This window comes from Stenella coeruleoalba, assembly GCF_951394435.1.
Source record: "Stenella coeruleoalba genome assembly, chromosome: 3".
Lineage (NCBI taxonomy): Eukaryota > Metazoa > Chordata > Mammalia > Artiodactyla > Delphinidae > Stenella > Stenella coeruleoalba.
The window spans coordinates 147,351,951-147,365,925 of record NC_137148.1 but is presented as its reverse complement, the minus strand read 5'-3'; the positions used below and the strand labels follow the sequence as shown (position 1 = coordinate 147,365,925).

General features: G+C 41.9%; 1 protein-coding gene across 7 annotated transcripts in view; it reads left to right on the top strand.

The window, feature by feature from the left end:
* Positions 1 to 1,962: 1,962 nt before the first annotated feature.
* FBXW11 (F-box and WD repeat domain containing 11) overlaps positions 1,963 to 13,975 on the top strand; it is a 133,233-nt gene continuing 121,220 nt past the window's right edge. For 4 of the 7 annotated variants that reach the window (XM_079917015.1, XM_079917013.1, XM_079917011.1 and 1 more), the window contains exon 1: positions 1,963 to 2,404. In XM_079917015.1, coding sequence (XP_079773141.1) covers positions 2,360 to 2,404 — 45 coding nt within the window. In that variant the 5' untranslated portion in view covers positions 1,963 to 2,359. Of the gene's footprint in view, positions 2,405 to 11,273; positions 11,436 to 13,975 lie in introns of all 7 variants that reach the window. The other 3 variants (XM_079917016.1, XM_079917014.1, XM_079917012.1) reach the window with 1 other exon arrangement.

Sequence of the window (13,975 nt, the reverse complement as noted above, 5' to 3'; positions counted from 1 at the left end):
AGTGGCCCCCAACGAACCACGACTCTGTATTCACAACCTTGTGTAGTCCCTTCCCACACTGACTCTGGGCTTTGCCATGTGGCTTGTTTTAGCCAATGGGACATTAGCAAGTTGCGTGCAACCAAAGGCTTGATAAGCCTTTGTTCACTGGGGCTTGTCCTCTTGGAAGCTAGTCACCATGCAGAAGCCTGAATGGTAAGAAACGAGGTAAAGAGAGAGGCCCTCGAGGATAACCCGTTTTGATGAGCTCCCAGCTGATCGTAATCCCATAAGTAACTTCAGCTTATACTATGTGGGCCCAGCTGAGTCCAGTTAACCCACACAATTGTAAAGAATAATAAAGCACTGGTATTTTAAGCTACTAAGCCTTGGAGGTGGTTTATTATGATGCAATAGGTAACTGAAACAGAGGTCATTTATTTCAGCCCCTTTATTTTACTAATGAATGTCTCAAGGCCCAGACAAGCAAAAGGATATGGTGAAATTCAGACAGCAAATTAGTGGCAATAACTTTCCAGTTCTGTGCTCTTTCTTCCCATTGCTTTTCTTTCGATTCCTCTGGTGGAAAGCATCAGATAAGGACTATAAAACTTAAAACTCTACGTACACGGAACTTACACTGTGTCCTGCATGCATACAAATTACTGTAATAACTTGGTCCTTGGAAATGGAAAGATTTCTAGGTCTTGTCCCTTCACTCTACAGGTGCAGAGAATGCAAAACACTTGAGAAAGAAAAGCAGACATTCGGAAGCTGGCGTGATACAATCAGACAGGCAGTAATGTTACTAGATGATAGCCTGGCCCTCTTAGCTAGGCCTCGTGTTCCCCTGTTGAACATAAATTTCACGGAACATAAACGTTAGATGAAGCCATTCTGTGACCATGATAGATCAATATAAAAGCAAGACCGCTCCTTAATTACATTTGAACACAGATAAAACATGACATTGTCCAAACCATAAAAAAGGACCAAACATCCCCCATCCTGGCTAATGACGGACTCCTGCTTCTCTACCAATTAGACCTTCAGCCTCAGTCTAGCATTCCTTCCTTCTAGGTAAGATTTATCGAGATACCCAATCATAGAATCACCCCCACTTCCTGACAGCATCTTATCCAGAGTAAAGCCTCGCTTCCAAATGACCTGACAACTCCTACTGAGATGCCCCACAGTTCTTCGTGGTGTGTGATCTCCCTTCCTGCAACCAGTCAGAAACCCAACTTGTTCAACTATCCGCCCGCCCCCTGGTCGTCTTTGCTTAGAGGGTACTGACAGACCTGACAAAGTTCACATAGCGCTGGAGGCAGAATTCACCAGAAGGAGTCTCCAGATCTCCAGCTGTGTTCCTTCTTAGCACCTATCACTCTTGTTGTTAATGCCTGTCTTCCCCCCCCCACCCCCCACTAGAATTAAGCTCCATAAGGAGAGAGCCCTTGTCTGTAAGGCTCAGAGCTGATTCCCAGTGCCTAGACTGGTACCCGGCAGAGGCTGGAAGTTTAAAAAACATTTTCTGAACAAATGAATAAGAAGGGCTCAATATACACAGGCTCCCTTTCACCTCTCAGCTCCTCCCAGTACCTGGTGCATACAGACCATAAACCTCCTCTTCCCCAACTAAATTTCCAAACCCCTCCCTCCCGGGACGCCCATACTCTCAGAGCTTTGCCCGAACTTCTCTCTTTCGCTGGCCCCCTCCCACACCTGAGCCCCAAAACCATCCCCTCCAAAAGTATCTAGAACCCACCTGTCGCCAACACCTCACTCTACCACAGACGACAGCGCACCAGCCGCTCCGCTACCTAGGCGTCCTGTGCCCTGCAGACACCGACCGCGCATGTGCGGAAATCAGTCGCGCACGCAGGATATCTGTCAAGCGAAGAGTTGCCTCCGAGTTTCCGTCCGGGTCTGGGTAGCCTTGGGCTGCCAGGAAGTCAGGAGAAACTAGCCGGAAAGAGAACCCGAGCGCAGGGCTTTCTGGGACATGTAGTCGTATCGCTCCCGAGGCCCCACCTTGAGGCACCCCTTAATTCTTTAGGTCTGCACGTCTCGCATTCACAGTCCAGTGCTACTTTCGGCTCAGAATTCAGCTTCGAGCTGTCAGGAGAGATTGGCCTGGTGTCGGCTTCTCGTTCCCACAACGCTCTACAGGGCCTGCGGCGCCTGCTGGGAGCTGTAGTCCTAGCTCTGCGTACTGCGTTCGCCGAGGGGGAGGGCGGAGCTGCCGGCGGCCCGGGCGGGCTGGCAGCTAGAGTGGGTGCGATAGCCGCCTCCGCCTCTGCCGCCTCCGCCGTCGCCTCCTCCGCCCGGGCTGTTCGCTGCTGCGCGGGGAGAGCGAGGCGGGGCCGCCGGGGCCGCCATGGAGCCCGACTCGGTGATTGAGGACAAGACCATCGAGCTCATGGTGAGTGCGGGCCGTTGGACCGTCCGTTCTTCCGTCCGTCCGGCTCCGGGCGGGCCTGCCCACCTCCCGCGCGAGGTCGGCCCTGACCCTTCTTCGCTGCCTCGGCCGGGACCTGGGCCCCCCCGCCTTCCCTGGCCTCCGGCCCGGCGCGGTTCCTCCGGATCCCTCGAGATTTCAGGCCGGACCTGGCCCGGCCCCCTCCTTGCCCCTCGTTTTTCCTCCCTCCCCCCCGTTTTTCCTCCCTCCCTTCCTCCTGTCTCTTGGCCCATGTCTCGAACGACCCTCGCTCGCTTATGCTGTGGCCTTAGCTCGCACTAGCTCTAGCATCTTATTCCCCCTTTAGAAGGGATTTTTTTCTTTCTTTCTTTTTTTCTCTGTTTCTCCGGTCCAGGCCTGCATCGCTCTTGCAAGCCCCACTCAGGCCGAGTGAGATGCTGATGGGAGAGGGTACCGAGAAGATCGGTTAGGGTCTCGGCCTCCGCGTCCTAGAAGGGGTCTCAGCACCCTGTCTTCAACCTAGGGCTATGAGGATGCCGGCACAGGCCCTACAGGGGTGGAGGTGGAGAGCTCTCGGATTTGAAGAAGTGGCCGATAAGGGGCCTCTTTCCCGGCCCCCTGTGGTGTCCGGCTTCTCGGACAAAGGGTTTCTTACTCGGCCGAGAGGGATGTTTGCATAGCAAGGCCCCAGGTACTCTGGATTCCATCTCCCAGGAAAGAGAAACTGTAACTTCACGTTTTCCAAAGCTGCTTTGGGAAATTGGGGAGGAGGGGGGAGGGGTTGTCCTCGTCACTGCCGCCAGTTCTTTCTTCTAGAAAAAGGGGGAGGGGGGGTGTCCTAGGGCCCTGGGGCGGCGATCACTCTTCTGTTAGAAACCTTTGGTAGCTAGGCCAAACTTCCTGGCCCCGCGAACACCCCAGCCCCCTTCCGCCTTAGGACTTTGAGTCAGAACGGGTTTTTAGAAACAGGACCACGAGAGAGTGGCTAGTAGAAATGAAGAATTTCCTACTTGGTGGATGATTTGGTGGAAGAAGTAAAATATGGCAATTTGAGCGTTAGGGAAATCAAACTGGGCTCCGGAGGGTTGGGAGGGGGAAGTCTTTGCCTCAGCAAACGGACATGCTCAGGTTTTCCTCCTGTGGAAACCTTGACAGTTTCTTTGTACCTCTCCTAACACAGTAACAACTTTTACCCCAGGGTTGAGAGGAAAGGTGAAAGACTCTACTTAACACAGCAAAATGTTTTCCTAGCCAGATTTTCTCCAGTGTGAAAATGTTTATTGAGTCAGTGATTCCACTGGGTAGGGTCGGTGACATCAGAGCCACTTCCCCCATTTAATGCTATAAATAATAAATGGTGACACTGAAAGTCTGTTGGATAGCTGCATGGTTTCTGTGGATGATGGTATCTGGGGAGTTGAGATGCATGTTTTAAAAATGGAAGTACAGTAGCATAAATACAGAGGCAGCTTAATATTTGCTGTCCTTTGCATAATTCACTAGACTTCTCCAGCAGTCTTGAAAACTAGAGGGAAAAAAAGCTCTGGTAGTTTCTGATGTGTGTGTGTGTGTGTGGGTATGTGCACGTATGGCTGCTTTCTAAGGGATACTGATACTTATGAGTTTTTGATGTTCATTTATTAAGTAATTTTTCCTTTCAGTACAATTTATCAAACTTTTGAGGTCAAGCCTTTGATATTCTTCAAATTTTGTATGGGGTTATTTTGGTAAAATATCTTAATTGGAGTTACATAGTACATATTCTTATGTGTGTATAATACATGTACTTACAACAGGAGGAGTACTGCATAGCAAAAAATTGTAACTTGGTACCTCTTTGAAATTGGCTGTTCAGTGCTCCTTCCATTTCCATTCATTTAAAAAATAACTAGGGACTTCCCTGGTGGTCCAGTGGTTACAACTCAGTGCTTTCACTGCCGAGGGCCCTGGTTTGATCCCTGGTCAGGGAACTAAGATCCCACAAACTGCACCGTGTGGCCTAAATAAATAAATAGTATTTGTTTGCAAAAGAATTAGAGTAAGTACAGTGTAATCCATTTAATGTCTTTGAATGGATGTAGAAAAAAATTTCTGGCCTAAATATACTAGCATCCAGTGCTCATAAGTTTTGATTTTACATGATTGTACTTGTCTATGACCTGAAAAGATATTTCAGCCTTTTCAAGGACGTTATAAACTGGGATTCTTAGAAAATTTAACAAAGTAGTTCTCTAGATCAATTTTACAATGGCTTTTTTTTTTTTTACAATGGCTTTTTTTTTTTTTTACAATGGCTTTTTATAAACGGATTTTTATATTCCCTCAAAGGGCTATCAGTTAAGCAGTTAAGACTCTTAGGCAACTCTTTTCCTAAACATATATGTATTTATTTTAGTGTAGTTGATAGCACAGGTACTTAACAACTGATTTACTAAATCCAGGATCAGATGTAGGAATGATAATGCCTTGAAATCTAATTGCATGTGGCTTTCTGTATTCACTGCATTTTAATTAGAGTTTCCAGAACTAGGTTAAAAACATTTACATTTCAAAATAACATGATGAAAGGAGGGGGAGGGGTTAAACTGATGGTATTTTGAAAGCCTAAAGCATGAAATATTTTTAGAATTTTATGAGTCAGCTTCAGTACTCAAATATTTGTGATTGTGCTGCCTGTACCAGTTCGGTACTTAATGGTTAACAGGATAACTTTCATTTGATATTCCAGAGCTTGCTGTTTCAAAGAAAGGAAACAGTTCTTGGGTTTCACCAATTTCTTAATCTTCATTCCTCTACTTTCTTTGATTTTGATTCTTTCTTTTTTTCTTGCAGTTTTTTAGTTTACTAGGAAGTAAAACTGGTGATAGCAGAATAATTAAATTTTCAAAATATAACCCCCATTGTGACTCCTACCCCTGCCTGTGGCCAGGTCCACAAAAAGTGCTTCTGCAGCTGACCTACCTCGTAGGATTCAGTCTTTAATATAGACTATAAACTCTTCATCGAGCCAACTGAATTTACGATTGCTGATAGTGAATAATTTAACCACCAAATGACTTTGGCGGCTTGATGTGGGCCCAGTACTGTACCTAGTTTGTGGGACTGTTTTTCAAACTTCTGACTTTGGTAAAATTAGCTTTATTATTAATAAGGTAGAAAAGTAGTAATCCATTTGGAAATACACAAAAGTTCACCAAACTTTGTCTAGTGTGGTGGACTTCACCGGAAAGAATGAAACCTGTGCATTGTGTGTCACATGATATTTAACACTTGAGTTAGAAGTAGTATGAGTTTTATGTTCAGGCACTTATTACTAGAAAGCACTCACATAGCTGCTAATTGGAAAAAGATGGTTAGTCTTTCCTATTAGAAGATAGCAGAAGTTAATGTTAAAAGTTTGGGAAAGATAATCCTGCTTCCTCTGTGGGTGTGAGCGTACCCCTTCCCCCCTTTACACAAGTAATGGGTAGTTTTATACTCTGTTGTTAGCCTCTGAATGGTTCCCTTCTTTGCTAAGTGACCTTAAGTGAGTCATTCCCCTCTGTGTTATCTCTAAATGGCTATATTACTTGTCGAATGTAGTGATATAGGTAAAATATGTTGGATCTTATTAAGAAGCTGTAATATCAAATCTATTTTTAGAGCTATTGAAGTACAGACAGGCCACAAGTCCAAGGAGATGAAAGAAACTAAGTGACGTTATTGGAAATATTTATCTTTTTATCTTTTTGTGTCCCCCCACCCCGCCTTGTCATTGGCTTTCTAAGTGGAATAAGTGGGATTGTTTAGTGACTCCTTTAAGAAATTGGGTCTTACTTTGTCACCGTCACTTACCCTCATCTGCCACTAGCCATGTGTTGATTTACCAAATGCAGGTAAAGTAGACAGAAGTTTAAGTAGGGTCCAAATGAAACAAATCACATGCATATGCATAGACCTCACTGACCTGCCTCAAGAGGCTGTGGCTCAAATATTATCAATTTTTACTCCTGATTTTGGAGTAGGTTAGATGTCCTTTCAGATTTGACAAGGATAAACATGATCCTGCTCACAAGTCTTGCCACTCTTTGGCCCCTGACTGCTGTCCCCTGAAAACTGCGAGTTCTGTATAGCACAGAAGAATCGCTAACCCATTACATAGCTTTACAGGACAGCACATGTATTTCTCTGAGTAGTACTGTTTGGTTCTATGAATTCTAGAAACAAACTTTTCTGTGCTGTGAGGTACCTGGGATCTTGGCTTCCATCTGGTGATATTTACAGTTTAAGGGAAAGAAAGCATTTCAAGTCCTAGTAATTCAAATTCCAGCCTCTCTTCAGCTTTTTCTTCTCACATTCCTCACTTATTCTATATTCCAGCCAAAGCGTGGGGATCTGTGGTTCTTCAGATTCTGCTCACTGTTTCCTTTGTCAGCACTGATACGAACTGACCTAAACCCATGTATTTAAGGCTACTGATGTTTATGGGAAGGACCTAATAGTTGGTGCTCTGGCCAAGTTGCTTTAGGTCAGATCTCAACAATCCTCTCTTCCACCTATGCTGATGAAGTACTATCCCCTCAGAACACAGCTTAGATGCCTTCTCTTTTTGATGTCAGTTTATATTATGGTGGCAGATACCATTTTGGTTTTTTATCTATAGCACTGCCTATATGATAATCGTCGTTCAATGAATGAGTTCTGACACTTTATCTTGTGGCAGTGAACATCTTCTGGGTTTGTATTATAGTTTCCTGTTTGTGTCCCCTATTAAATGATAAACTCCTCACAGTGCCTCTTGTAGTAGGTGTTCAGTAAATGTTGAGTTGAACTTTCCTGTTGATTGCGTGTATTATTGCTGTCTGCCTGTATCTTAGCCATCTTCTTTTCTGGAAATTCTCACCTATATCACTAGTTCTTATGATAATTTGTTCCTAACTCTTATGGGACTTATCAGACCTTCCTGTGTATCATAAAAGTTTGATCATGTCTAAGCTTCTCTTCCAGAGGCTGTATCTGATTGTCCTTTGAATCCTTCACTACACTTCACACTTGGGTGTGCAGTAGGTATTGATTTAAATTAACGTTAGTTTTTTTTCCATGCTGTGAAAACTTTTTAAGATTTCCTTTTGGTGCTTCCCTGGTGGCGCAGTGGTTGAGAGTCCGCCTGCCGATGCAGGGGACACGGGTTCGTGCCCCGGTCCGGGAGGATCCCACATGCCGCAGAGCGGCTGGGACCGTGAGCCGTGGCCGCTGAGCGTGCGCGTCCAGAGCCTGTGCTCTGCGACGGGAGAGGCCGCAACAGTGAGAGGCCCGCGTACCGCAAAAAAAAAAAAAAAAAAAAAAAAAGATTTCCTTTTGATAATCTTAAGACAAAGGTGGAGATAGATAGACGAGAAAGACTGCTAAGGGGAAAAGTAAGGTGGGATGTGGTACACAGACATTCATAGACATTTTAACCATTATTTACAGACTTTTATACACATACAGATTGATTTATATACATCCTAGAGAGTGGTTGATAGAAGGACTGAGGAAACCAAACTCCTTTTATATCTGTTGACGTGAACTTGCCAAACAGTCGATAAGTTCTAAGGATGCTGTGACCTTAGAGAAGCGTGATTTAGCATAAAGGGCATGGACTCTAGAGTGAAACACCTGAGTTTGTATCTTAGCTGTCACTTGCTGGCTGTGTGACCTTAAGAACGTTAACGTTTAAACTCTGGTATGATTTCATTATATATAAAAATAAGAAAATGTAGGTATTGCTGCTGGGAGGATTATGAGAGATGCCTGTGAAAGGACCTTGCAAAGACTTGTCTCTCAGCAACTACCTGCCAAGCTAACTCTACCCACAAGTACAGGGACCATATTTTGTAAAGCACAATCAAGACAGATGATGTGAGGAAGGTTTTAAATTTTCCCCCCTGATTTGTGTGTGTATTTAATTGTGAAGCTTTACAGAGGCCTAAAATTCAGTTGCTTTTAGCCATACATTTAACGAGGCATCTTTGGAGGAGATGATGAAATCATACAGAATAAGTACTGTCTTGGAAATCTGGGAAGTACTGTTACAATTACTAAGAACTACCAATTAGCCATAATTAGACTTGTACTCTACCTGTGGAGAGAACCCACTTAACCCTGTTTTAGGTATCCTGGTAGAAAGAGACTGGTAATTGTTCATATTAACATTGAGCTTTGTGATTTATGTTTGATCAATTTAGTTTCGACAAGGAAATTAGGATTTTCAAATTCTTATTCTTGTTTTAGCAAAGCTGGTGATTTTGACCTTTAACAGAATAAGTGGTGACTATCCTACAAGATTTCCTCCTGAGTTGTATTGTTGTTCATTGAATTAGTTGAGAAAAGGGGAAAAACCTGTTGGTCAAGAAAGTGCTTGTTACCCTCAGTTCAGTTTCTGCTGATCGCAATTGCCTCACAGGAAGCTTGTCTTTGTAGGCAAATGAGAGACCAGCCAGGAAGACCTGACAGTCCAGTAGGGTATCTCTAACCTGGATCTTATTATTGTTTTAACAAAATTCAAAGATTGCAGAGTTCAGTGATGTCAGCAGGAAACATTTTTTAGGAAATTCCCTCTCAGGGTTAGTCAACAATGAAGACCTTCACAGAATGGAAAGCAGTGAAGTAGAAACAGTGAGACATTAACATGTAAATTGAAAAAGATGACTGAGTAGAGAGATGGGCAAATACCTAAGTACAATGAATATAGGAAACCATTCTCTAATAGCAAACCTCTGATCCACAGAAGAAAAAGAAAAATGAGAGCTCTGCTGTTAAGAAAAAGGAACCTGAGTATTTTTTTTTTTTTGAGAGTTAAATTCAGATCACTTAACCAGTTTTGGGAACTAATAATAAAATATGTTTTGGTTCTGTGAAGTGATTGCTTAGGAGACTCAGAGAGAAAGGGGCAGGGGACAGGAAGAAGTCAGTCCTTACATTCCTGGTCTGGCATCTATTAATCTTTGTTTCTCTAGCATAAGGCCTGCCACCAATTAGGCATTCAGTAAATGTTTATTTGAAGGGAAGGGGGGAAAATTAACTCACTAATACAAGAAAAAGCCCTGACAACGCAAGAGGTTCAGGAGTGAGTCCGTTAGTCAAATTGTTGTGGCTGTGTTTTGCTATAATTGTTCGGCATTTTGGTTATAGCAGTGAGTTATACTTTGAAAAGCAGAGTATATTGCTCTAGCAGTTAACTACTAGCCCACTAGCAGCTTTTGTCAAAATTGGGTTTTTAGTTTATTCTTAGGCTCTAGAGTAATGAGAAGAGCTTGAGCAATTATTCTTTGCTTGTGATTTTACTCAAATAATGCCTTTAAGTTGAGGGTATTAAGATATTTCCACCCGTTTGTTATGAAGAGGTTAATCTTAGACTTGTACTTCAGTCAGTCACCTCAGTTGCTTTGCCTGTAACATGAAAAATCAGAACATCTTTAGTCTTTGCCTGTGGACTATTTATTGATCTTGGAATTTAAAAATTCCTTGGTTTCAACTGGGTTTGGGATTCTTTGTCACAGACACATCTTTGCTGCTAAACACAAAGTCTGCTTGGGCAACGTTATAATGTGTTTTGTTATAAAATTAATATTGTGGGCCTTAGAATTGCATGGCTTTTTGTTACTGAAATGCTTTTAAGTGGCTACATCAGGGGAGTCAGCCCTTTCAGGATGGCTCAACAAGTTCAGTTGTATTTTAGTTCAGCTAGGCTGAAATACTTAACTCTTCTGTATTTTTGTGGTTCTCCCTTCTGACGTCAGTTAGCTTAAAGCTTGGTTTCTTCTGCCCCAGGAATCATGGTCTTTCTGATCCATGGACTGTGGACTTGGGAGGCCACAGTATTCTGTGAAAAGGGCATGGGCTCTACCACCTAGTAGATGTGGGACTGTGGGCAAGTTATTTCTTCTCATATTTTTTGAGAATTAAATATGAGTAATGAATGTGAAAGGCCTGGCCCATTAGTAACCCTTCAATAAAGGTAGGTATTATAATTACTGCCGGAACATTTTGGCAGTAGTGTGACAGTTGAGGAAGAAGCAAATTTATGTGCAAGCAGCTTCACAGTCTTTGGATTTTTAAGTTTTTATCTATGTCATCCTGTTGAATGTCTTTTTCTCTCTCCCTCGTAGTTTGTTTAGAGTTTACAGTCTAATGGAAGAGTTGGTATGGTAATAAAAGAATGTTGATATAATGTGGAGTGGGCTTATGTATTTAAAGGTGTTATCTAGTAAATTGTTTACTAGTGTTCTTTATTATTTTCCCTAATTTACCCAGTGACTGGCCATTGTGGGGGATTGGCCTTTATTGAGTCAGAAGTTTACTCTTGAAGTTATGTCACATGTCTTAAAATGTCCTGTATTTCAGCTGAGGGTGGAAGATTTGAGAGATGTGAGGATTTGATTTCTTATATGTGGCAAACCAAAAGATTTCTTGTTAGGTGCTTAAATACATATTTTGATTGGGAGACATTTGAGCCCTCCTATATTAACTTTGGCTGACAAAGTTTCTGTAGTAGTAGAGGAGCTGTCTTAGAAAATGGATAAAATTCATTGCAGCTGAATGATCTGGGACAATTTATGTGCATAATAGAAGAAATTTTTATCATGCATTTGGAAATTGCATGATATTTATCATGAACAAATAATAGTATTAGGGATGTTTCCTTCTTTGTTATGTAGAATTTCTTATCCTTCTCTCAACACAGAGATGAGCAGTGCTACTACAGACCTTTTATACCAAATAGCTGACTCAAGGGTTGTAACTCTTTCTGTGCTTCAGATCCACCACTCCATTGACCCTTCCATTTCTTGGTGGCTGTCCTTTGCCGCTGGTGCCATGGTGGGTGTATGGATTGCTTTCTGTCTTTCAACAGTTACCGAAGTGCATGTTTGGGATTTTGTTGAAGAAAGCTGGATACAGTAAGCGGAAAGAATCTTGGAAGCTGCTTGACTGCTGTCTTTTCTCAGACTAGTCTGAAAGGGAATACCCCCATTCATTCTGGATTGGTGGATCTGAAGTACAAAATATTGTCCAGGTAAGCAATTACCCTGTATTGTTTTGTTATGTAGAACTCAGCTCACTGAGAGAAACTTAAAATTTCTTTACTTTTTTCCATTATAATAGAGAAAGAAGAAATGTTAGACATTTATTCATAGTGTTCATGTTTGGGTGTGGTTTAGTGAAGGTATTTGCTAGCAAAAACTTTGTTTCAGTGTAAGAAATGCAGTTATTTTTATTAAATAGGCCCAAAAGTTTTGTAGTCATAGCCTAACAGGGAATACAGTACAGTAAACAAGGGACATTTGTTTGAGGAATAGGTTATAAACTATGGAAAGCAAATGACAATTTTGTGGCATTATCTCATGATTTATAGTTATTACCTGGTCAGAATAATTTTTGTATTTACCATGTAAAGTAGTGGTCTTTTATTCTTAGGACTCCTGGAGGGTCTTCTCAGGACGATTTACTTACTGTAGCTGCTGTTTACTGGGCATCTACTAAGTGCCAGGCACTATTGTAAGCTCTTTACATATATTTCTTACTTAGTTGGCACCTGCTTTACGTGTATATTACAGATTGTAAAATGAAGCTCGTGAGCATTAAGTACAATTTGCCCAGGGTCATACAGCTAGTACATGGCAAGGCCAAGCTTAAGCTTGAGCCTGTGTGTCTCCAGAGCTCTGGCTCTTTCCATCTGACTACATTTGCTGAAGTTTGTACTTCAACTTCAGGATTTTCATATTGTCTATATACTGTTAGAGTAAGATGCGGTTTTCTACAGTGGGTTTTCACTTGGAGAACACATGATGGATCGTTGTTTAGCATGGTATCTTAATTGTATCTGGTGCTCTCCCTTCTTAATGAAAAGATTAGAAGATCTTTAGTCAGTCACCAAGTGAACCTAAAGGTAACTTAGGAAGTATAAGAGAGGCTATACATTTGCATGTCAAAATGTGTTTTATATAGGGAAGTATCATTTGGTCTAGTGAACTCAAACCTGTATCTTCTCAGTTCCTCCTTACTTTTTATTGGTTATTTAAATAGCTCAGTAGCTTATTATGTAGACTTCTTTTTTTTTTTAACAGTGACATTCTTAGCATGTTTTTTTTTTAATATTTATTTATTTATTTATTTGGCTGCGCCGGGTCTTAGTTGCGGCACGTGTGATCTTCATTGCAGTATGCAGGCTCTTTAGTTGCGGCATGTGGGCTCTTCTAGTTGCGGCATGTGGGCTCTTCTAGTTGCAGCATGTGGGATCTAGTTCCCTGACCAGGGATGGAACTTGGGCCCCCTGCTTGGGAGCATGGAGTCTTAACCACTGGACCACCAGGGAAGTCCCTATGTAGACTTCTTTTGATCTCTGGTTTATCAGCCTTACAAGTAAGACATTGTCAGGCAACCCATGACTTTTTCTGGTATTTAATCACTCCAGATTACCCATTTCCTTTACCCTTAAAAAAAAAAAAAAACCTTTTTATCATAGGCTGACACTCTGGCTTTGTGATCCATGTTTTACTTTTTATATTTGTTAGTATTTCTTCTAGTTGAGCATTTTTCACGCTTGTCACGTGAAGAGCTCTCAGGGTGGTGGTAGTAGGAAAAGTAGTAGTAGTTTACACTTAATGGGCAGTTACTCTGTATTGAGCACAATTCTGAACACTCTACATGTATAAACTCATTTTCATAGTGACCCAATGATGTAGGTACCCTTATTTCCACTTTAGTTATGAGGAAACTGAAGGATAGAGTAGTTAAGGAACATGTTCAAGGTCACACATCTAGTAAGAGACAAAGATGAGACATGAATCTAGGCAGTTTCGTTTCAGAGAATGTGCTTCTAATGTCTGTGCCTCAAGTTTAAAATACCATCCAGTGATAAAAAGAGGGGCAGAAATCCTGAAAACTAAAACTGTATTCTGATTTCAAAAAATCATTGCAAAGGGAAAGGAAACAATGGTTGCTGAGTATCTATTTCGTACCTTCTGTAGAGAATAGTCTAGATCTCAGATTCTGTGTTAGCCATCCAAGACTATCTCAGCCTGTTTCCCGAGAGGACTCACAGTAGGGTTAGTTTAAGGTTGTCTTCCAGAACAGTGCCGTCCAGTTAGAACTTTCTGGATAATGGAAATGTTCATTATCTGTGCTGTTCAATATGGTAGCCACTAGCCACTTGTGGCTATTTTGAAATGTGGCTCTGTTAACTGAAGAACTGAATTTTAAATTTTAATTAATAGCCACAAATACAGTTATAGAATTTACCTTCATCCTAGGTCTGGTCTTGGATTTAACACCCTTAGAAATCTGATCTTGTCAGCATGCTGAAAGCCAGCACCTTATCCCACGGTTAGACTTAAATTCATTAACCAGCTGTGCAAGACTGATGTGTAAAGCCAGAATTCCAGTTTATTAATTTATAATGATATGTGCTTGTTGGCATGATTAATATAAACTTTTCTGATAGGTAGACTTCCTTACTAGATCCTACTTAACATGCCAGTTTAAGTTTTTCAAATGAGAAGAGATATTTAGAGGGAACTGAAGACTCAAGCCAAATGACCGAAATATTCTTGTCCA